This window comes from Marmota marmota, unplaced genomic scaffold, assembly GCF_001458135.2.
Source record: "Marmota marmota marmota unplaced genomic scaffold, marMar, whole genome shotgun sequence".
Taxonomy (NCBI): domain Eukaryota; kingdom Metazoa; phylum Chordata; class Mammalia; order Rodentia; family Sciuridae; genus Marmota; species Marmota marmota.
The window spans coordinates 11,931,135-11,954,369 of record NW_026000005.1 but is presented as its reverse complement, the minus strand read 5'-3'; the positions used below and the strand labels follow the sequence as shown (position 1 = coordinate 11,954,369).

General features: G+C 39.8%; 1 protein-coding gene across 6 annotated transcripts in view; it reads right to left on the bottom strand.

The window, feature by feature from the left end:
• The window catches only part of Myo1b (myosin IB), a 150,902-nt gene that overhangs the window by 73,749 nt on the left and 53,918 nt on the right, over window positions 1-23,235 (bottom strand). For all 6 annotated transcript variants that reach the window (XM_048808199.1, XM_015481163.2, XM_015481165.2 and 3 more), the window contains 2 exons: window positions 13,978-14,072; window positions 3,241-3,345 (listed from right to left, as the gene is read on the bottom strand). In XM_048808199.1, coding sequence (XP_048664156.1) covers window positions 3,241-3,345; window positions 13,978-14,072 — 200 coding nt within the window. The remainder of the gene's footprint in view (window positions 1-3,240; window positions 3,346-13,977; window positions 14,073-23,235) is intronic.

Genomic DNA, 23,235 nt, shown 5'->3' with positions numbered 1-23,235 from the left:
CACAAGAACCATGTGGCTGACCCTCACCAGGCACAGAATGCCCCTGTTTAACTAAGCCTGGGCACTAGAGAGTGGCAAATTAATCTAGAAAAATGGTAGCAGAGAAAGAGGCAGTATAAGCTTAAGACATATCTATCAGGAGAGGGAACCCCCATTTGAATCTTTGAAAGCCCAACAGCGCATCTCAAACTTCAATACGCAACCCAGTTGCCTAAGGATCTTGTTGAAGTGTAAATTGGTCTAGTGAGCCTGAGAGAAATAGGAGACTATGGATTCTACCAAGTGATCCATCCACACAGACTATTGTTGGGATCCAGAGGTAGCTAGCAAGGAGAAAGCATGATAAAATGGCCAACAGAAATGATTTTTGGAACAAGAGGCTGGACATCAAATATCTGGAGGCCTCCAGAACTTATTCAAGATAAGCAAGGAAAGAGAATTGGAGCAATCATTGCTCAAATGAGCCCTGAGGCTAAAAACTGGTTCTTGTTTTCAAAATAGTCATTTAACAAGAAGTGAGGGAGCACATTTATTAGAAGGTAACTCTGAATATTCAGCACCTAAATGTGATGTGCTCTAATTCACACACTAGGTGGCTGGTTTTTTTTTTTTTAATTAAAATAATTAATAATAGTTGGCTTGAGATCAGTTAAGACAAAATTTGCAAAATCAACACAGAAAATGTTCTTTGTTTTAGGGATGCTGCCTGGATGGCTCAGTTAGTCCCTAACACCAAATTCTCTCTTCAACAGAAAGAAAACAAGATGCTGTGTTGAGCAAGGAAACCTGTGCACTGGAAATACTCAAAAAAGGGAATTTTCTAGGGAGGTTCCCATGCTTATCCCTTGTTCACACAGGCCAAAGCTTTTACAAGTGTGATCTTGATAATGGCAAATGTTAACCAAGTTATCATGAAAACTCGACATTCTCAAGCTTTCTTTGCTAGGCCTTTGTGGTGGGTGCCAAGTTAACTAACTTAAAAGCCCCAAAGTCCAGCACAGGACGCTGTCACATAAAGGACAGTTTATTGCAGCTTGAAGGTCAGGGCCAAGTGAAGGAATTGCTTAAAAAAAAAACTTGATTTAGGGCACCCTTTGCAAGCCACAAGCCATCTTTTCATCAAACAATTCTGAGTTGCACATTACTAAACACAATCCTAACACTGAAGTCCTTTATTGTGAGCCACAGAATCCAAAACAAGTGTTCCATTATAAAACACTCGAGACACATTCCTCGTTTGTTTTTTTTAAGTTCATTGTTCTAAATGTTCATTTACAGTAGCAGCTCCAGTTCAAAAGTAAAGCATTCCCATAAAAGATAATACAGGCCCACAGTAGACATTTCTCCCATTTCCCGCACTGCGGCCTAGATTGAAATACCACTGAATAAAGAGCCAGATTCTAGTCACAGATGCAAGCTATAACATTCCTTAGCAATGCTCCTTTAGATCACAGCATTCTTAAAATAAGCATCTACAGAATAATATCATATGAGGAACTCATTAACTTAAAAGCAAAAACGAATCAACAAAAGTCAGATATTACAATAATAAAATGAAGAGATACCACTTTCTATAGCTTCTTTCTTGGTTAAGTACTGAAGGGGAGGAGAGGTCAAAAACAACGGAATAGATGATTTGGTCTCTGCTTCTCTCATATCCTACCATCCAGGATACAGATGCCAAGGTGTCTCCTTATAATAAAATGGAGAATATGAAGCACGGAAGTGTTTCTTGGAGTCAAAGGGAATGCTCAGGGTTCAGGAGCATCTCCAAAAGGGAAGGAGGAGCTGGGCCTGAGAATAAACACAATAGGGCAGGGCTGCCTTCCACACTAGCGGGGTGCCCACCTAGCCAGAGCAGTTGTGCCATAATCTGTGTTAAATCTTGTCCTTCCTGACTTGGAACAAAGAAACCAAACTATTTCTCTAGCCCAGAGATTTTAATGTGTTGTGGTTCTGACTTCCCAGGCAGTGTCTGAAGACATTCTTGATTCTAACAACCAGGGGTAGGAGTACAAATGACATCTAGTGAGCAGAAGCCAGAGATGTTGGCCACAGGACAACCCTCTACAGCAAAGATGTGTCTAATCCAATAGTGCTACGGTGGTGAACCCTACTCTACCACCAGTAAATGTGTTGCATGACAGTAAAAGCATGCTTATAATATGAAGTGCATTGAATGGCTTCCCATCGACAGGGAAAGGCTTTGATTTACTGTGGGAAAGAATGGTTTATGCTGATGGCACATGCCATCCTTTATGGAATTAATGGAATTTTTCCCTGGCTTCATTTTCAGATGGTGTCTTATAGACTAAAATGTTTGTGTTCCTCTATATCCAAAATCATATGTTGAAGTGCTAATAACCCTTGATGTGATGATATTGGGAAGTAAGGTTTGATGCTGTCATGAGTGTGTGACTCCCAGGAGGGATCAGTGCCCTTTATAAAAAAAGAGATTCCTATTGTAATATTGTGTGCATGTATAAACATGTAACAACAAATCCTACCACTATGTGCAACTATAATGCACCAATTAAAAAAACTGGGGGGAAAAGAGATACCACAAAGATCACTCTTGCTCTCTCTCCTGATGTACACAAGGAAAAGATCACACATACATACAGCAATGTGACAGCCACCTACAAGCCAAGAGAAGTCACCTCAGGATGAAACCTACCTTGCCAGCCCCTTGTTGTTCATTTCCAATCTCCAAAAATGTGAGAAAATAAATTTCTGTTGTTTAAACTGTCTAGTCTGTGGTACTTTGTTATAGAAGCCTGAGTTAATACAGGGAGCCAACCTGAAAATCTGTGAGCTCTACAGTCAGGTATAGGCTTTTTATGGCCCTGAAAAAATTGGTCCTTAAATGTTTCTCTGATAGAGCTCATGTTTCTTTAACAACAGAAATAACCAGGCATAGGTATTCTCTTGAAAAATAAAAGAGTGTTACACCATCAATTGCAAATACCAGTTGACTCTTTTAAGCAAAATTTAAGTCATTCAAATAAAAATCAAAAGGGGGAAAAGGATTACAAGTGGGAGTGTTCCTTTTCCACAAGTCAACCACTTCCTCCTTCAAGTTCTTAGAGCCAAGAGTTCCTAGGATGCTTACTTGCTCAACAAGTTTTGGCTTGAATCTCTTTCCTCCTTTTCCCCTCCCAGAATGCCAGATACCTGAAGTGCCCTCAACCTGAATCTACGTTCAAGTGACACTGACCTAATGCACACAGAAAATCCTACCTTCCAGGACCGGGTTGGACTGTAAAAGTTGCTCTTTGACTTGATTAACTTCTGCTCCTTTTCCACAAACAGCGGCCACATAGGACATGACAAGCTTGCTGGCCTCTGTGGATGAAAACAAGCCATATTAATTCATTAAGCAGAAACCTTAAAACCTCTTTGGGGCCATGAAATTTGGGAAAGAAGACTCACTAAATGGTGTTTTCAAATGCTTTACTCGTGGGGTTGAATGATGCTTCAGAAACATTTTTCAATGTGTGTGCTTTCTATTCAATGACATATCACTGATTCAGGTATAACAGAACTTAGTACTTGAAGGTTACTGCTCAGCTATTAGAAAGAACACTTAGAATGATGGCCAACAAAATCCCAGGAGAATTACATTCTCACAGCAATGAAGTACACACAATTATTGTATTTTTTTTACAGATGACTCAAGCCAAAAATAACTTGGTAACCTAAGCATCTTCACCAAATGTATTTTTAGAGTTTAAAAGAACTGATCTTCCTCAAAATATTTTCTAAATCAAATTGGTTTGCTCACAATGAAAACCAACTGATTATTCTCCAATTCAATTAAAAAGCTAAGCAGTTAATGTGGGGACTCGCTCCATCCCTTGAGGATACGGTCATTTTCACAGACTTCAGCAGTATCCCTGAAAGGTAAACTGGTAAGAGCAGCAGGTCACATGGGGCAGACAAAAAATTCTTAGCTCAAACTGGTCAGGTGAACAAAATTTCGGTTTTCGTGGTTCTATCCTTCCTCTGATCTCTCTTAGCACCCGCCTCCTAGAATGCGACCCTTTTAACAATGAATTAATTCCAAGGAAGGTTAATGGGTGTTCAAAGATAAAGCCCAAAGTCAAATGAACTTAAGGCCACAGTGAGATGCAGTGAAACAAATGTTCTTATCATCGGGCTTCTGAGAGCCTTTTATATGAGCGCATGCATTGAGGAACTCTGAAAGAGGTCTAGAATGCTTCCTTTCCACCAGTTATTTTCCATGGAATTTGTTTGTCTCCTGTTGAGCTGTCCAGTTCTGCCCTTCCATAATCAGCATCTGGGAAATAGTCAACTATTAAGTGTTGGCAGAATAAAACATATGCCCTGCTCTGGGCAGTTGAGGTAAGGACACTCATCTCCCCAGATCTTGTTTTGTCCAAGTCTTTGTTCTAGTGCCACTGTGCATGGGCATGAGGTCTCCAGGTATGAGCGAGGTGCCTCTGCCTCAGGGTGTAAGAGCAATCTCAACACTGCTACTTCTTCAGAGGAGGCCTGCAGGTGGATTCCAATTCTACCTCTCACCACTGAGGAATAGTAAATGAACAACTTTGGTGCATTCCTCAACATGTACTTCAGAGCCTTTAAGCAAACTAAAAGATCAATGATAACATAGGGAGCATCAAGAATCCATGCACCAAGAATTGCGTTTTCGAGTCCTAATAATACTATTTTTGGAGCTGTAGCTGTAGTATGGTAAAGGGGAAATAAACATTCATAGAGCTCTGAGAAGTTTGGTCGGAGGTTGGGTACTTCTTCAATGACTGCAGTTTCCCACCAATTTACTTTCCAAGTAATGAAAATGGGTCCAAACATATTCCATGGTGCTCTGTGATGGTCGACTACTGCAATCTCCCTGAAGCCTTTTTCTCTTTGTGCTGCTCTTACTTTAAAGGACACTGTCCACATAACACATTCTGCATTGTTGAAAGTTCCTGACCTCCATTTTCCATTGTTCTCAGGGTTTTACTATATAAAAGCTGGTAAACCATGTGTACCCAGTCCTGTCTCTCAGTTCAGACTGACCTGACCTCACTTACAGTCTATATTCCATTACACTGCACTCAAGTCTTTAGTGCTCATTTCCTCCACCCATCCATGCAGGGTCAAATTCTGCTGCTGGTCACATTAGGACACCTTCTTTCTAGGCCTGATGTCTTTCCAGTTGAGGTGAAGCTGCATGCCCAGAAAGTTCCTGGCATTCTGTGCTATCTGGTTCTCAGCTCTGCACTCCTTTCTAGAAATCACAAGTGCATTCCAACTCCAGGTTCTAGTCTCCAATTCACCTCCAGGCTTTCTTTCTCACTGTTCAATCTTCTCAGCAGTATTCTGTGTCCCCCCCAGCCCCACCTATACTCTCACATACAATATGGATATTCTTTCTTGACACAAATTTCTGGCCTGTATTTAAAACTAGAAGACTGAAAACATGCATAGGTAAAATAAACAGAGGCGCGTGCGCACGCACACACACACACCACACTTTTTTTTTTTTTAAGAGAGAGTGAAAGACAGAGAGAGAGAGAGAGAATTTTTTTAAATATTTATATTTTAGTTTTCAGCGGACACAACATCTTTGTATGTGTTGCTGAGGATCGAACCTGGGCCGCATGCATGCCAGGCGAGTGCGCTACCACTTGAGCCACATCCCCAGCCCAACACACCACACTTTAAATAAAGTAAGTTTTCTCTTAGGTAAACTGATAAGGTATATAATAAGTCCAGGCCAGGCTATTTGTTTATTCTGGTAACTATGGATCTTTCCATAGACAAACTTCAAATTCATGACCACATTGAATTCTCCGCAAATCCTGTTCTGGTCCACGATAGACTGAGAGGAAAACTGCCTTATGGGAAGTGGTAGGTGGCAAGCAAGAATGAGAACATTTTGATGACTGCTAAAATTGATTTGGCTTCTCAGAGACCTCATAATGAGCTGAAAAAAAAATTGGGATCAAGTTCTCTAAGGGTCAAATCTGTTTGAAAATGGCACTGGGAGCAGATCTCTTGGGATTGAATTGGGATTGGGCTTATATTGTCTAGCTGTTAAAACTGTTTATAAGCCAACAATACCTACTCATTTAAATTAAAATTAGAAGTTACTTTTATGAACTCTATTTAAGCAAATTCAAATATTTTTAAATATAATTCAAGGACATAGTTCAATGACATATATCCAACAACACATGTTTTAACAGCATATATCCAAGTTGATAAAAATCTAAGTTCAGATTCTTAACTATCTTCAGGAATTATATTACTAGGCTTGTTTTAATAATTTTTGGAAGCTGGGGTTAAGAGTAATTTTGTTTTTTCCAAAGAAAGTTGGAAAGAAGAGACAAGTTCTATAAGAGATGACTTTCCTAACATAATACTTGATCTTTAACTCAAGCAGTTCATGAGATAGTTACTACTTTAGAAAAATAAGTAAGGATGAGCTAACTACAAGGTCCAACACAGTTGAGTGGACTGTTTCCATAACACTTCACCATGCTGGAAACAGAAAACAATGGCTATTCTCATGAGGCTTTCCATTTCATTTCCTTTTGGCTCTTTAGTGCTAAAGTTCAAATAAATTTGAATCTGTATTCAAATATTTGTATGTTTATACAAACTTTTATGTAATAACTTCTATAAATGAAAAATATTATATATCTCAAGAGAATCAAGAACTGAATATCACCGTCCATATTTCCAAGTCCAGTTTTTTAATTATGTTGACTAAATACTGGCATTTAAAATTGACAAAATGTATCAGCATTGCGCAGAATCAATTCCTGGTTCATGATTTTCTCTAACTCATAGATACTTTACATATGCATATGTATGTGTACATACATGTTTGTCTGTCACTTGAATGTTAAAATTTGTTAGCAGTTGAACAAACAAAATGTAAAGTATTGAGTCAAAATCTCTTCACCAGAAAATGGTACAACATTTAGGACTGTACAGATATTTTGCACTAACAGACAAATGACCTGTAACAAAATAGTTCTGGATCACAATATCTATATCAGAATTAATTTCTACAAAAAATGGAAAGGGGTTATTTACAGATGACAATTTATAATTCTTAGAATTCTGTAAGAGTAAGAATAACTAACTTAAGTCTTTAGACATTTGAAATCACGTGGATAAAAGCATGGGAATCCCACTCCCAAGATATTAAAACCTACGCATGTTAATTAAGCAGGCTCCATGTGGATTCAATCACTGAATGTATGGGGGTGGTAATAACTAGAAATAAGCAAGCCTTAACTTAAAAAAAAAAAAACAAAAAACAGGGCTTCTAATATATTTATTCAGGAGTTATAGGTATCTATGGATGTATTCATAGATAAATGCAATGTCATGTATGTCACATGTTATATAGCTTACAGGAAGAGCCACACATTTATACACACATTCACAGATACATTTATCTACTTCTCTATCTCTTTAACACCTTGGTTAAGACACCCAAGTTTTTTCAGGGACTGAACTTACAAAAATCTAGTGATTCATAGACCTAAAGAGTAAGACTGCTTAAACCCACAAGGACCTGTTTGCGGACAACGAAGCAGTCTCTCTGCCGCTTAGCAGAATACCCTTATTAGCAGTCCTGAGTCTGCAGGGCTGCAATATAACCCAGCCGCAGCATGTCCAAATTCATCAGTCAGGCAGTCATAAACTGTTCCAAACAGAGATCAAAAATCATGGGTTGTGCAGTAAGAAATGTAGCCTTCCCTATAAGAGGAGTACTGGCTGGTGACTTTTTCATTGAAATAAAACCATTTGTCTGTCACCCATTTTTGAAAGAGGGCCACAAAACCTGTGATAAATTCTTACAAACATGGATCAAGAGGGACCTTCCTCAGATGGGGAACACACAAAACAATAGCTCACTCCACTTGGCCTTGAGTTTGATTAGCCACTCTGCTTCAAGGTGGACCCAGTCAGTGGCATAGGACACCCAGGGATGTTGAGGCTACAGCAGATCAATGATACCTGTCACTAATGTAGGAGAACTTTTGTGGACATAAAGTAGGACGAGGTCATTCGGGGTTTAGCACCAAAGGTCTTAATGAGCAAGGCAGGCTACATAACTCTTCTAGCAGACGGCTGATGAGTTCCTCGAAACTGATGTAACCGTAAAGTTAGAAACCAAACGATTTATAATGTTTTCTTCTTTCAGGATCATCTTCTCAGGCACCAAGATTTATTCTGATGTCCTTGGAAAAATGTAGCTCTGATGGTTCCCTCATGTTCCTTCCTGCCCCAACCAATGCCTGAATGGCTCTCCACAAATTGTCTGTATTCACAGTAGTGAATTTTGAGCTCACTACCTAGAAATACTTGGGCACTTTTATGAGGCATGATGAATTTTTTATTTAGCACAGCAGTGATGAATTAAATAGCACCCCAAAGGGCTCAAAAGAGTTCATGCCTCTCCCTAAGTGCCCATGTTATATAACCTTGCAGCTTAAGACTATCTCTAATGTTTAAGACCAATAACATCACCGTCTGCCAGGGGTGGGGATGGCCTACTTAAATCAATTACTTCTTATAAAATAAGCCCTCTGACACTGTATGGTGATTATCTATATAAACTATTAAGTACAGATTCTAAATGAAAAGAGATATTCTACATAGAGTACACAGAACATTCCAAGTTCTCAGTAAATATCAGTTCTCTTCGTGTTTCATTTACTAACACAGAACTTTAATAACTATGCATACTCAAAACTAAAACTGTCAAACCGATAAATAAGGAGATGTGACATTTCAAAAAATGTTCTAGCATCCCTCTTCCCTCAGAGCTGAGTTAAAGATCCCCCTCTACAAACTCCTCCTCTTCTGTGCAGCAATCTCTACATTACTGTCCATCATTTCATTTCCCCACAAGCAATCTTCATGAAGCAGAGAATTTTAACAACACATAAATCCCTTACAGCCCAGGGACTAAAATTTAAAATCATAGTCAAATTTGAATTTTTCTACCACTGGTTTGGAAAAGAAGTCAGCAAACCTTAGGTGTCTCTTTGGAGACCGAGTAATAGTGGATGGTTTTGAGATCTATAATCAGAAAGAAAAGCTCCTGAGTGTAGCCAGGTGGTTCACAAAAGCAGCAGTTCTCCGGAAGAGCATCCCCTGACAGCACAAGATTTAGTGATAAAGGACAGCTGAAGCATTCAAGACTAGAGCTCATCATGAGATTCAAGAGGCACAATAATAGCTCAAACACAAGACAAATGCTTCAAGTGACTCTAAGCAATGTTACCTTAGGGTATGGTCCAAAGGCTAGCACTGCTCAAAGATAGCCAGTCCATGGACTGACACTAATCTACAGGTAAAAACAGGCTTTTAAAAATTGTTGTAGCAATTTGACAATTATTTTTGTCTGCTAAAATTTAAGTAAATATTAGTGCTTATATATTCTGCCTGTTCTTGTTATTTAACTTTACTATCATTGGCCAGCAACAGATGAGGGTATGGCCCTGCTCTGGGTGTCTGTGGGGCCCTCCTCCAGCTCTGGCCTGGAGCAGTACCTATCTTGTGTGCTGCACATGGAACAGTATCCCTGGAGGCAGCTCTCCACTCTCCAACTTATGCTTAAGAGCAAAGGGATCCCAGGAAGGGCTAACTCCAGGGGAGATGATGGGGGAAAGGATTCCAAGGTGTTATCAGGGCACAGAAACAACAGGACAAGTTATTGAGCAGAAAAATAATAAAAGAGAAACCTACACAAAAAGGATGACAAACTCCATGCCTCTGAGTTCTACCAGAAGAATGAGGTGTTTTGCTGTTTGAGTTGTACTTTTCCCCTTATCCGCATGACCACCAACCCTCTGGAATAGCATCAGCCACCTCCGTTCAGTTTTTAAATAAGATACATGAGCCCAGCAGGAGACAGAATCTGGCTCTAGAAGCAAGTGGTATAGTTAACTCTGAAGAAGGAGGATGTCATACCCTGACAGTGCTAATTAGTGGATGTGCTGCCTTCTTGGAACATATGCTCCAGAGGACATGAAAAATTGGCCAGGACCAATCAAACAAGTGACCGCAACCCACTTGTAATGACTCACTTAGGAACAAATTGATATAATGAGAATGCCCTTTTAAAAAATTATATATATATATATATATATATATATATATATATATATATGGATATACACATAATTAGTCATAAAAAAGATTGGGTTAAACAACTNTGTTATATAGCTTACAGGAAGAGCCAAAAGACAGAGAACCATCATCACCCACTGTTGTGAGTGGTTCTCAAGAGAGTTATGGCAGGTAGCTTGGACTGATCTCCATGTGGACACAAAGAATAGGATAAATAGTCTAGCAAGAGATATAGCTTAGATGTAGAACTGTCCGAATTGGAAAGTGGATTTGATGTGTGAAATACAGGAAAGGAAGAAATTGAGATGACCTACATTTCTAGTTTGATAATTAGATCAAATGGTGGTCACGTTTACTGAAATCACAAAGTTTGGTTACAGGAGGGTAAAGACAGAAATCAAGAGTTCCATTTCGTACATGCTTAGATTAAGACATATCTACTCAAGCAGAGATGTCAGGAAGACATTGGATATACTAGCTGGAAGATCTGTTAAGAAGCACTGGCTAGAACAGAAATGTAGAAAATATAAGCATGATCAGGGAATAGTCGAGACTACCTAAAGAGACACAACAGAAAGATAAAGAAAGATACCCAGAACTAAGCAAAACAATCAATTAACTGTTACTAGGAGAGATCTATATGTTAAGTGAGACTGGGCAAAATCCAGGATCATTCTTTGGCCTGATGTTTTTCACGTTTTTTTTCCCCCCTAGTTATTTAAATATAGACATAAGGCTGGCTCCTTGAATTGGGAGTGATATTCATTCCATCATTTATATGTAGAGAGAGACAAAACAAAAATCTCTCCTTTAAAAAACACTGGTGGTTAGTGGAAGGAGACTTACCAACACAGGTAATGGTAGTAAGGTACTCAAAAAGAACATGTTCAAGACATGAAGACATGAAGGATAGGAAAGGAGAGGAAATGCAAATGAATGTGACAAAAGTATGCTCTGTGTATCTATAAATATACCACAGTAAATTCCATGTACACCTACAAAACACTGATTTTTAGATAGATAGATAGATAGATAGATAGATAGATAGATAGAAGATAGACCAGTAGAGCAGAGGAAGATGAATAGGGGAAGGAGGAGAGAATAGAAAGAGGGGGCATCAGGGACTGAAATTAAATAAGTTAAATTCCATGCATGGATGATTAGGTCAAAATGAACCCAACTATTATGTATAACCATAATGCACTAATAAAAGTATTAAAAAAAAGAAAAAAATAAAGTGGATAAGAGCAGGGACTCTAGAACCATACTGCCACCACTCAAACCCCATCCCAGCCACTTACTATATAAGTTTAGGCAAATTTCTTAACCTTTCCAAGTCTTAATTTTCTCATCATAAAATGGGGATGACAAAATACTAACCTCCTACATGTAATAGGCTAAAAAAGCACAATGCCCAGCACAGGGAAAGTGCTTGAGGCAGGACAGCTACTCTTATGATTAGTAGATGACAGTGGTCCTAAGGGAGGGGCAGAATCACATTTTGTCAGTTTCTCAAGAGATTCTAACAATAGACCAAAATTAATAAAAATAAGCATGAGATTCTACATGTAGGTTTAAAATAATTTTGTCAGTCCATATTAACTTGAGAAGATTTGACCTAAAAGATATTACATGCAAAAACCCTACAACCTCTTGCCTGATGAAAATACAAGCCTACACATGTGTTATATCAATGGAAGCCCGGGGTCCACAGAATGACAGATGACAGTGCCACCACAACTGAGAATAATCCTAAACTTTTGTTTACTTCCTAGTATGCCACTTGAAACAGCACACTGACAGATTTAGATGTTTCCAGAACAAAATGGCCATGACAATGAGGGATTTGAGAATAAGATCCAATTCTCCTTTAACATTAGCTCTCATAAGCACACTGCACTTTTCTTTCACTACCTTTATAATCTGAATGCAATTTGTACATGTACGTGCATACATACATATGTGTATGTACAGTACAGAGCTCTTTTTTTTTTTTTTTTAAACATATTTATTTATTTATTTTTTTAGTTATTGGCAGACACAACATCTTTGTTGGTATGTGGTGCTGAGGATCGAACCCGGGCCGCACGCATGCCAGACGAGCGTGCTACCACTTGAGCCACATCCCCAGCCCCAGTACAGAGCTCTTGTTTCTCTCCACTACTAGACTGCAAACTTGGTAAGGGCCAGGAAGGTGTCTGCTCGACAATGTATCACTAGTACTTAGCAGAGCACCTTTCAACAACTAGGTAATCAGTAATTATTTTTTCCTGATGAATAATAAATGAATGTATATCACATGAGAAATTTTTGAAGAAAAATAACTTTTAGCCCAAGGAAAATACGATGGTTGACTTAAAATAATTGAGTGAGTGTCTAAAGAAGAAAAATCAGAAAAACTTGGGAAGGTTCCAAAAGGCCGAGTTAAGACCCCTGGATAGAAGCAGAATTCAATTCAACTCTGAGAGAGGAAGAACTTTTAGATGAACCCATCTGACAAATTCAATGAGCCATCTTACAAAGTGGTAAGCCCTCCATTGCTACAAAAGGAAGAGTCTGGCTGTCCCATGTGGAAGGTCTTATGTGAGACCCGTTCCAATTGCAAGATGCCATGCTTTCTATTACTAAGAATTTTACATGCCAGTCCCTTTCCCTCCATTTTGTCCATCCAAAGCCTAGAATGTGCACAACCCTGCTAAGAAACAGGGCACCATGTCTCCAAGCTCTCAAGAAAGAGAACTGGACACCTGCCTAACCACTCTTCTTTAGGTACACAGTGGGCAGGAAGGGGGTACTCCTAGAGGAAGTGGAGGAAGGAGTCCATGTAGTAGAAGGAAAAGCCATGTCAAAACAGAAGGTGAGGCTTTCAAGTCACAAATCTAAGAGCTTTTGAATGGATTTAGTCAGGTGACTGCCCAGCTAGGGCAGGTTTTCTTCTCTTGATCAATGGGCATTCCAAATATTTAAATCTGATAACTAAACAAACATGCAAAGCACAAACACTTAAAATACCAACATTTACATACTAAAAGAAATGACCAATTAGGAGATTCTTATTTATACAATAAAAAACATTTTTCAGATAAACATATGAAAATACTTGCACCCTCAGCCTCCTCCTCCACTACCTCACCAGTTCCATCAACAGCAATTTTAACATTTCCAAGTTCAGAGTCAGAGAGGACAGCCCTTTTGAATCTTTCCAGGTAGCTGAAGATCCTACGGAAAATCAATCTTCACACTCAAAGCCACAAGTCAGATGAAAGCACAAGACAAGAAACACAACCCCCTCCTTTGGGGGCTTGTTTTATGGAGAGGTTGCCAGATATCTAAATATAAATTGTGTGTGTCTGTGTGTGTATGTGTGTGTGTGTGTGTGTGTTCTCCAGGGCTCAACAGGAGACTTGAGTGAAATTATGCATTTTCCTGATGCTTTCCCTCACTTATTAACAAAAATAAGGTGCGGTGTGGCCTTTCCAAACCAGAATAATTTGTTATTCCTTGGGGAAGTATATCAACTCTGTAAGATCACACAGGCTGTGGAGTCTTGGAGAAAAGGTGAGGCTTTAACATACCCAGAGACCGTGTTAGCAAGGATCAGAATCCAGCAACAGATCCCCACAGTGTTTGGAATCCCAACTGTTATCTGGCTTCTTCAGGTGACAGATGCAGTGAAGTCTTCTCCTGAAACCCAGCCTACTCTCACCAGCAGCCTCTTGCAAAAGCAAGGCTCCTGGGGCTAGGAAGGTCTTGCTGAGGAGGCCCTACATGCCCTCTCCACTGTAGTCATTGAGCACAGTGTTGACCTTCCACTGAGGAGAAGGTCAGGTTGTTAGGTGGTGGCCTCACCTGTTTTTCCTGCTCCACTTTCCCCTGTAATGAGAATACATTGATCTTTATCTTGATCTCGGAGGGATCTGTATGCTTCATCTGACAGAGCGAAGCTGCAGGGAAAATGGAAAAAAGTCCTTAGAATTCAGCTCATTAGAACGCTTTATCAGATGTAACTCTGGATTCTTTAAAGGGCCACTCCAACATGCTTCAGAGAGTGAGCCAAGACATCACATTTTATTTCCTCCAAATTCTTGAAACAAGTCAAGAAATGCATTCTTTGTGGCCCATGTTACCCTTTCCCATGCATTCTCTGTTAAACCAAAATGGCACTGATTTATTGGACCCTATTGATAGGTTTTATTTACCCTCCATGCTATACTGATGACTCTTTTTATTAAAATCTAGGTAATTCAGAGAACCAAGGAGAAAACATTATGCCCCATGTCTACACTGAATAATGTTGAGAACTTCCCAGGCAACACACTAGAGTTTCAATATAGTGAGGAAACGACCAATATATGGGAGTTGAAAGATAATGGGAGGAGGGGGTGGAGTTGAAAGATAATGGGAGGAGGGGGCAAAAGGACAGTCAGGGTAGGTAATGAATGATGGGGTCAGGAAGATGGGTTAGGCTGATTCAAAAGGAAATAAAATGCTAATACCTCCAGAGCACTTCCCCCTCCTCCAACCTGTTGCCAAGGTTACCCACCTCCAGAGAACTGTTCCTCCCTACAAGGAGTCCTTAATGAGTAGCCCCTGGGTGGCTCCCTTCCTGCCTATACCCCTGAGCAGTTTCATTCCCACCCTTGGATCACTCCATCTTTTGGTCATGCAGGAAGGATGGGAAGAGGGGGCATGAGAACAAAGGAAATCTAAAACCTATAAAAGGGGCAAGACTCCTCCACTCCCTCAGGCACCAACTTTGGACCCCCTCCTCTGAGGAGGAGTCTCTGTCTTTCCCTCTCTGTTCCATCCTTTAAATAAAACTTTTTGATCTTGCCCTTTGTGTTTCTCAGGTGTTCAATCTTCAACACGGGGGAGACAGGACTTGGAACATGGTATCATCTCTGTGGCATTTCCGTCATGAAGCTACTACATTTACAATAAATGCAATCTCTTAAGACCCATCAGGCACTATAGGATTTGTTGTGGTTCTTGTCCAGTCCTAGGCTCCTCAGTTCCTCACTCTGATTATCAATGACAAAGGGCACCTCATCAAGGAAGAAGGCCAGTCCTCTTGCTGACCTCTCCTTCCTCGAAATGTACTAATAAGTTTTGATCCCCCTAGCTATTTGAAAAATACTTCTAACAATATGGATAATGTGTTTACAATAGATCTTCCTTTAATTCATTTGTTCACAAGTACTTACTGAGAGTCTACTATGCATCAAGAACAAGCCGGAAATGTGGTGATTAATCAACATTCAGCCTCTTTTATGAGTTCTCAGTCAAAAGCACAGGAGTAATTAATAGGAAATATCTAGCCAAGACTTTGAGCCCAATAAAGACAAGCAAAGCAGTGTAAAACGAGGCAAGGACCTCAGGGGGTAGAACCTGGAGGAAAAAGAACCTTCAAGAGTTAGAAAAAGGTGGTCCTACAGAATTAATCAGCAATGCCTGGCATGGTGGTGCACTGCTATAATATCAACAACTTGGAAGCTAAGGCAGGAGGATCACAAGCTTAAGTTCAGCCCCAGCAATTTAGCAAGACCCTCAAAAACTTATCAAGACCCTGTCTCAAAAAATAAAAAAGGACTGAGGATGTAGCTCATTGGAAAAGCTCCCCTGGATTCAATTCCCAGTAGCAAAAGAAAAGAATTAGCTGGGCACAAACAAAGGTCTAAAATATGATGATAAGATGGAGACAGGTCAGGGAGAGCATTTATGAGCAGTTCTATTGTGCTGGAAGGCAGAACATAAGGTAGAGGGATGAGAGATGAGCTGTCGAGATAGACAGGCAGATTCCAAATTAAGAACAATAGAGTCACATGGAGCCACACTGCAGGACTGTAAACAGGAGAGTAGCTAGGTTAGAAAGTCATTAGAACTAAGAACAGCAACATTTACCATGTATTAGAATTGTCCCCAAGCCCTTTATGCTTAAACGCTTTAAATCTCACAAAACTAGCACAAAGCAAGAACATAATTTGCCAGGGTCACACTGGCAGTATGACACAGTGGAGCCAGAACTGATCCCGGCTCTTGATCACTGGCATTGATCACTTGATCAATGGCACCTCTACATTTGGGCTAAATCACAGGGAGACAGGGGAGCATGAGAGGGAGGGAGACTGGTGAAGAACCAGGATGCAGGGAGAGGTCATATTTGGCCATCTAGACCACACAGGGCTTTCCCCACCACTTTTCTTCTGAAGGTGCATTATATCTAGTACGTACCTCCAATGTGCCAGAAGCTGAGGGAGAGGGAGATATCCTTATGTTCATAATGGAATTTAGTATTCAACAAAGCTCTTCAAAGTAAATGTCAGGCATCTTAAGGAAAAATCATCCTGACACGTAACAGGAGAAGCCCAAGATCCCTTTCTCAGAAGGGTACTTGCTAACTTGAACCCAGAAATACTAGGAACTACATTCTTCCCCATCGCACGTGTTCTCTTACAATGATTTGTTAGCATATCTTATCCTCCAGCTGGATTTCGGTAAAAGCCTAAAAGACAGTTACCCTGAGCCTTGTTTTGTAACCTTCACATCAATGAGCCTATGTCCCTGCACATGTAATAAGTAGATTCTAAACATATTTTTGAATGAATGTATGAATAAGAGGAAAAGGAGAGATAAAGAATATAATGGTGAACAGGGTCTTTTTAAGCAACAGGTTACTCTAGCTTGCTCATTTGAACAGTGTACCCCTGACTCCTTCAGTATCTCAAAGCCCTCCAAACCATTCTCTATAAAACCAAAGCCATGCTTGAGATCCAAGGCAGCTCAGCGTTCTCAGTCTTCTCTAGCATTCTCTGATTCCCAGGGCAGAAGCAAGCACCCACCTTGTGAATCACCACATAAGGAGGATGGTAGGGAAAAGCGGAAGATGGAGGCAGAAAACATCTCAGATGTGACTCTTGGGGCCCAGATCTGTATGGCCACCTATGTGACCTCCAGCAAATCACTCACCCTGGCAGAACTTGTTTCTTATCAGCCACTTTAGCAGAATAAACAGAAGTATATGGAGGTGCTTTAAAAAGTATCAAGCCCAGAATGAATGTCAGAACATCTTTGTGTATCATAATTAGTTACAAAACCATCCTTCTATCCCCTACCAGAAAGAGAAGCTTCTAGTGGATTAGGGGCTTTCTATCAAGGTGCCATTCACAGCACCATAAACCTAAATCATAATCAATACCAAGAAACAAATGATTGAATGGGTGGACTTTCTCCAAGCAGGGGCAAAGTCAGCACTGGAGTGAGCTCTGTAAAGAACAGTAAACCCTGAAGATTCAGTTCTCCTATGGCCTTTATGCAGGCAAGGAAAGCTTTGCTTACGTATCTTATTAGCCTTCCTCTCGTCCTACTCCTCCAACTTCTGGACAATAATTCAGAGATGCCACTTCCATTATCATCTTTGGTAAGCCATGCAGGAAAGCACACTTTGGCAAATACAAGTAAAGTTCTCCGATCATACATATTTATGGAAATCATCATGGACTGTTTAATTCAGGCCTTTGAATTAAAGTCCTTCTAGGACTGCAGTTTACCTTTGTACACCATTACTAGATCCACAGTAATGGAAAATGACTTCAAAACTGAATAATCACATAACACACACAAGAGATCACCAAATGACCCTCCATGGATCTACTGAGCTAAAACACCTAAACTGAACTAGCTTATTTTTTTGTTTGTCCAAAAAAGAAGTAGTCACTTCTTGGGAATTGGTTCAAGCACCTTCCCCTACCCATCTACTCCACTCCCCCTGGATAACAAATCTGCAAATGATCAAGTCCTTTATATAAAATGGTATAGTATTTGCATATAACCTAAGCTTATCCTACTAAATACTTTAAAGCATCTCTAGATGACTTATAATACCTAGCAATGTAAATGCTATGCTAACGGTTGTGATGCTATATTGCTTTGGGAATAATGGCAATAAAGTGCATACATGTTCAGTACAGATGCGATTTTCTTCCCTAATATTTTTGACCCTCAAGATTGGCTGAATCGGGGCTGAGATTGTGGCTCAGCAGTAGAACACTCGCCTAGCACAGGCAAGACCCAGGTTCGATCCTCAGCACCACATAAAAATAAAGGCATTGTGTTGTGTCCATCTATACCTAAAAAATAAATGTTAAAAAAAAAAAAAAAAAGATGCTCACCTTTAAAAAAAAAAGATTGGCTGAATCCATGGACCCAGAGGGTGAACTCTATCTATGTATCCCTGTCCATAAAGACAGGGCTGATTCATCTAATGGAGAGTACAATCTTAACATAAGACAAAGGCGAAAAGAGGTACTTATTTGTTCAAGGCTTTCAATAGCCAATGACTTTGAACTGACGTGACACTTTACCAATGAAAATATTTCAGCCTGAAAAAGTTTGTTTGTACTACTGACACACTCATCTCAAGTACAGTATAAATATCATCACACTTACTGCCTACAAACACAGATTTTTCTTTTACTTTTTCTTTTTTTTTAAGACCAGGCAGAGGGCCCTGAAGAGAACACAAGCCCGTTCGTCTTCCTCTCTGGCAACGTTAGCACATACCCATCCCCAAGGCCAACATTTATAACTGTAAACTGAAACCACATGCCAGTCCTCCAAACCTCTCTATAATTAAGGAACCTAAATAAATCTTTAGAGAAGTTTTTAGTTAAAACCAGTTGTGACCCATATGCTTCTCATTATTTTGTGACCATGTCAGCATTGTTATTTACCACACACAGAAATGAATGGTTAATTATAATACAATGACGATAACGAAAGGGGGGTGAGCATGGTTTCTGACCCACCGCATCAAGAACATGGTTTTACCAGCTTCTTCTGTCCTCTCCTTGAGTTCCAAGAACAATAGGGGCAGCCCAATATTTCCACACAGCTCCCCTTGGCTTCCAGAGCAGCTACCCAGCTGTTCATGGAGAGTCAAGAATCCCAGCACCAAGTATGTTCACTGCAAGTTTCCCAACAGCTGTATCTATCACTGAGGTTTGGGGCTCATCTGTTATTTTCCATCAGGGTGGAATGCTGGGTTGCACGTTCAACACAGCCCAGCTGCTGCTTACTTCCTCTTCCATCTTATTTCTGTTCAGAGTGTTAATCACGGAGGTTCTGCGTTCGTGGTCATCAGGGGCAATGTCAGGGCTTCTTTTCCAAAACTCCATGCTCCCCACCCTGCCATTTCCTTTCTCAGTTTGTTCACCCCAAGCAAAATGCCAAAAGACGTCTGTGAAACCCAACACACTGCCACCACTACCTCAATCTTCTGCTCTCCAGCCTTTCCCTGGTGAGTCACTTGAGAATGCATTCTTCAAAGCATGCCTCCTCCATTCTTAGGACTTTTACTTAGTTCACAGTACATGTACCAGAACAAAATTTGTCTCAGGAAACCCCTGAACTTCAATAACTGTCTCTACCTTCGCATTTCAAGTATTTTTCTTCAAAATGGCGCTCTGTTTCATTCAATCCTGAATCCTGGTGCATTTTCGAATCACACCAGGGAAACTCCTCTCCTGAATTCAATCCTCTTGATTGAACTGAAATAGCTCAGTCTCAAAATCCTAACCTACAACTGAGATCTACAAATCTCAACTATTTCTTTCCCTTTCTAGCTCTGGATCAGCCCCAAACACAGTGTTTCTAAACTAAGCAACCCAAAAATTGTTTTGTTTTGTTATTTTTTTAATGGCTAATCTCCATGTGTTCCACAACTCTAACCTCATATTGAACTTAATCAAGGGCTTAGGGAGTCCACAAGAAGGAAACAGAGGAGATGGAAAAGAAACCTGAAGGAATTTTTAAATTTTGTTTTTTAAGGCAAGTCACCACGTTGGCCTTGCTGGTCAAATATTTTGCCGATATCTTTATATCTACAATGGTCTCAAACTGGTTATTCAGAAATGGTTGCCTAACCTGGAAAATATCACCTTGTTAAATCAGTGTTCTTCCTCCAGACATGCATCCTATCATATCTTAAAGGAAAACTTCAGGGAAAGTAAGTTTTTGTCATTATTTGTTTTTTACCCTGGAAAGCATAATTGTGCTCTTGCCCTCTGCCAGTACAAACATAATAAATTAACTTATTTCACAATACCAGTATCTCCTCAAAGCCACAACACTTATAAGCATTCCTAACTATCCAAGCTTCAGAGCAAGAGAAGACAGAGAACAAAAGGAAGCCCTTTTCAAAATAAATAGGCAAAACATACACTATAATGTTAAAAGGAAAGACTGTGAAAACATTCTTGAGACTGGGAATAAGTGAATGGTATATAGACCTATAATCAGCTGGAACCATTTCTACATTTTATATAAAATGGTACAATATTTATGGTATATAGAACAACCACAAAGTAATAGCACAAAGTTATACAGCCAAATAGTGGGAAAAAAAAATACACGAAATTGTGAAATAAAAAATAATAATAAGCCAAAAGAGGGCAGGAAAAGAGGAGGAAATCAGAAAATAATTAAATGGTAAACTAAGCCAATCACATGAATTAAATGTGATTAAACATTAAATATTAATGGACAAAATACTCCCAACTAAAAGGCATGGCATATTGTAATGGGTATTAAAAATAAGATTCAAGCCAGGTACACGCCTGTATCCCAGTGGCTCAGGAAGTGGAGGCAGGAGAATTTCAAGTTCAAAGTCAGTCTTAGCAATAGTGAGGTGCTAAGCAACTCAGTGAGACCCTGTCTCCAAATAAAATACAAAGTGGAGCTGGGGATGTGGCTCAGTGGTTGAGTGCCCCTGAGTTCAATCCCTAGTACCTCCCCGGCCGCCCAAAAAGATTCAACTGTGTACTACCTATAAAAGCTACACTTAAAACGTACCATGCAAAACATTGATGGGTCAGAGAACACTGTACTTCTCTTTTATACATCTAAACTAAAAACAAATTCCTACTTGCCATTCCAAAATAAGAAAGAAGTTATACCATGATATATGACAGCAAGTACAGGTAAGATTTGTCTTAAAAATTATCATTTTCTAGGAATATTTTATGAACATTTAGTTTCTAAGTTCATAAACACTCTTATATCCTAAACAGAAATAGCCCTATTGCTTTCTTTCGGCTACAGAACAGGAAATGGCCTGTTTCTATTGGCTACACATAGAAAAAGTTTCACTGAGATGAATCATTTTAAGATGACATCTGTTCTGTAATGACAATAGTAAAGCATCAAATAAAAGTTTAAAAGTCAAGCTTTGAAACAGGACATGATAAACAGGCACAAAATGTTTCTTAATTCTTTACAACCTTACTGGTTTTCAAAAAACAGACTTTCCTTGCCCCAGGTCTGATTCACAGACGGCCTTGGTCAACTTCATGCATATCAGGTCTCTCACTATTTTTTATTGGATCACTCAAAAATGTATTTTAATCTTGACAACCAAATGTAACCACTAAGAGGACAAAATCGCAGCGAATGTTCTGTGTATATAAAAAGCATTGTAAAAAACCAGGCATAGAGGCACATGCCTGTAATCCCAGTGGCTCAGGAGGCTGAGGCAGGAGAATCAAGAGTTCAAAGCCAGCCTAAGCAACAGCAAAGAGCTAAGCAACTCAGTGAGACCCTGTTTCTAAATAAAATACAAAAAAGGGCTAGGGCTGGGGCTCAGTGATTGAGTATCCCTGAATTTAATACCTGGTACCAAAAAAAAAAAAAAAAAAAAATTGTAAAACAGATGTGTTATAATGTTTCAAGGAAAAATAGTAATCCTACATAATTGGACAAGAAATTCTTTTACTTCAGCATTAGATTAAATAAGAAAAGATCTTTATTTTCAAAAGTTCACAAGATAGTTACAGAAAATAATTTAAACCTTAAGGTTATAATCTTCTCATGATGAAGCAGCTAGGGACATATCCAAATTCTTTAAGCCCCACAGGCTGGACCACATAATGGAGACCCCCTCATTTGCCCAGACCCAACAGACTGGCTGAAAATCACCCCTCAGAATAAACACCTTTCCTTCTGCAGGACTGACATGGAGGTAGATGGGGCTGAGGGTGGCCTGCAAAGGCCAGGTATTGGACACAGGCTTTAGGAAGCAGATAAAAGGTTTAGGGAGACTAAATTTTCCCAGGAAGGAAAAAACTGGGTTTGAGATATGAAAGCAATAAGGAGGAAACATCTGTCTTCAGGCCCTGGAAGCTGCTCTTTGGAATCCACTAATAATCCCTGTGCTGCTGAGGACTTCCTGCTGAAAACTTCAACTGCTTCAGAGAAAACAGTACCTAGAAATGCCCTAAACTGGAGCAAACCAGCACAGGGGTAAAGCCCTTCATGCCAGCAGGATCCTGCTGGGGCTTGGCAAGAGGTCAAAAGCAAAGACCAACTCCCTGTCTTTATCAGTCCTTGTCACTACAGGACCTATCCTGTCTTTATCAGTCCTTGTCACTACAGGACCTATCTCAGGAATGCTTCTATCTCCCAGACAATCCCTTAACTAAGGTGGAAGGGTGTGGAGGCAGGGCAGCCCTCTCATTCACAAAGGCAGGGTTCCCAAGGGTGCTCAGCAACATCTATGAGTGAAGAGGCAGGACTCACCTGCAGGGCTCTAAGGATCATGATCCAGACAATCTGCCTGTAGAAGCTTATGATCTCAAGGAAAGACACTCAAGTCCCCCAAGAAAGGGAGGTGGGAGAAGATAATAAACACATCAGCAAACTCCTAAAGACATTCAGAAAAGGGTGGGGTGGGGTGGGGATGATTTCTACTGAGAAAAATACACCACAGAAAACTGTAAAATCTTAACCCCCAAAGCATATGTGAGGAGGCTGGGAGGAAGCAGTGAGGAAATTAGGTTATTTCCCCTGTACAAAAATTAACCAACACCTGATCTGGGAAAAGAACAAATAGACAATTGGGGCTTTTAATTCAAACTCAGTAAGGCCTCAAGGTATTTTTAGTATCTCTTCCAACAAAAGAATTCTAGCAATCATCTTTTATTACTCAACTCTCATTAAAGTAACTGCAGAGTCTACAAGAACCTTTTCTAGTTCAAAGTAAATGCAACACAAATGTTTCAAACTTTTTTTCCCCACAATATGTCTCATTTCAATTAATTTTAGAGTCAATTTTTA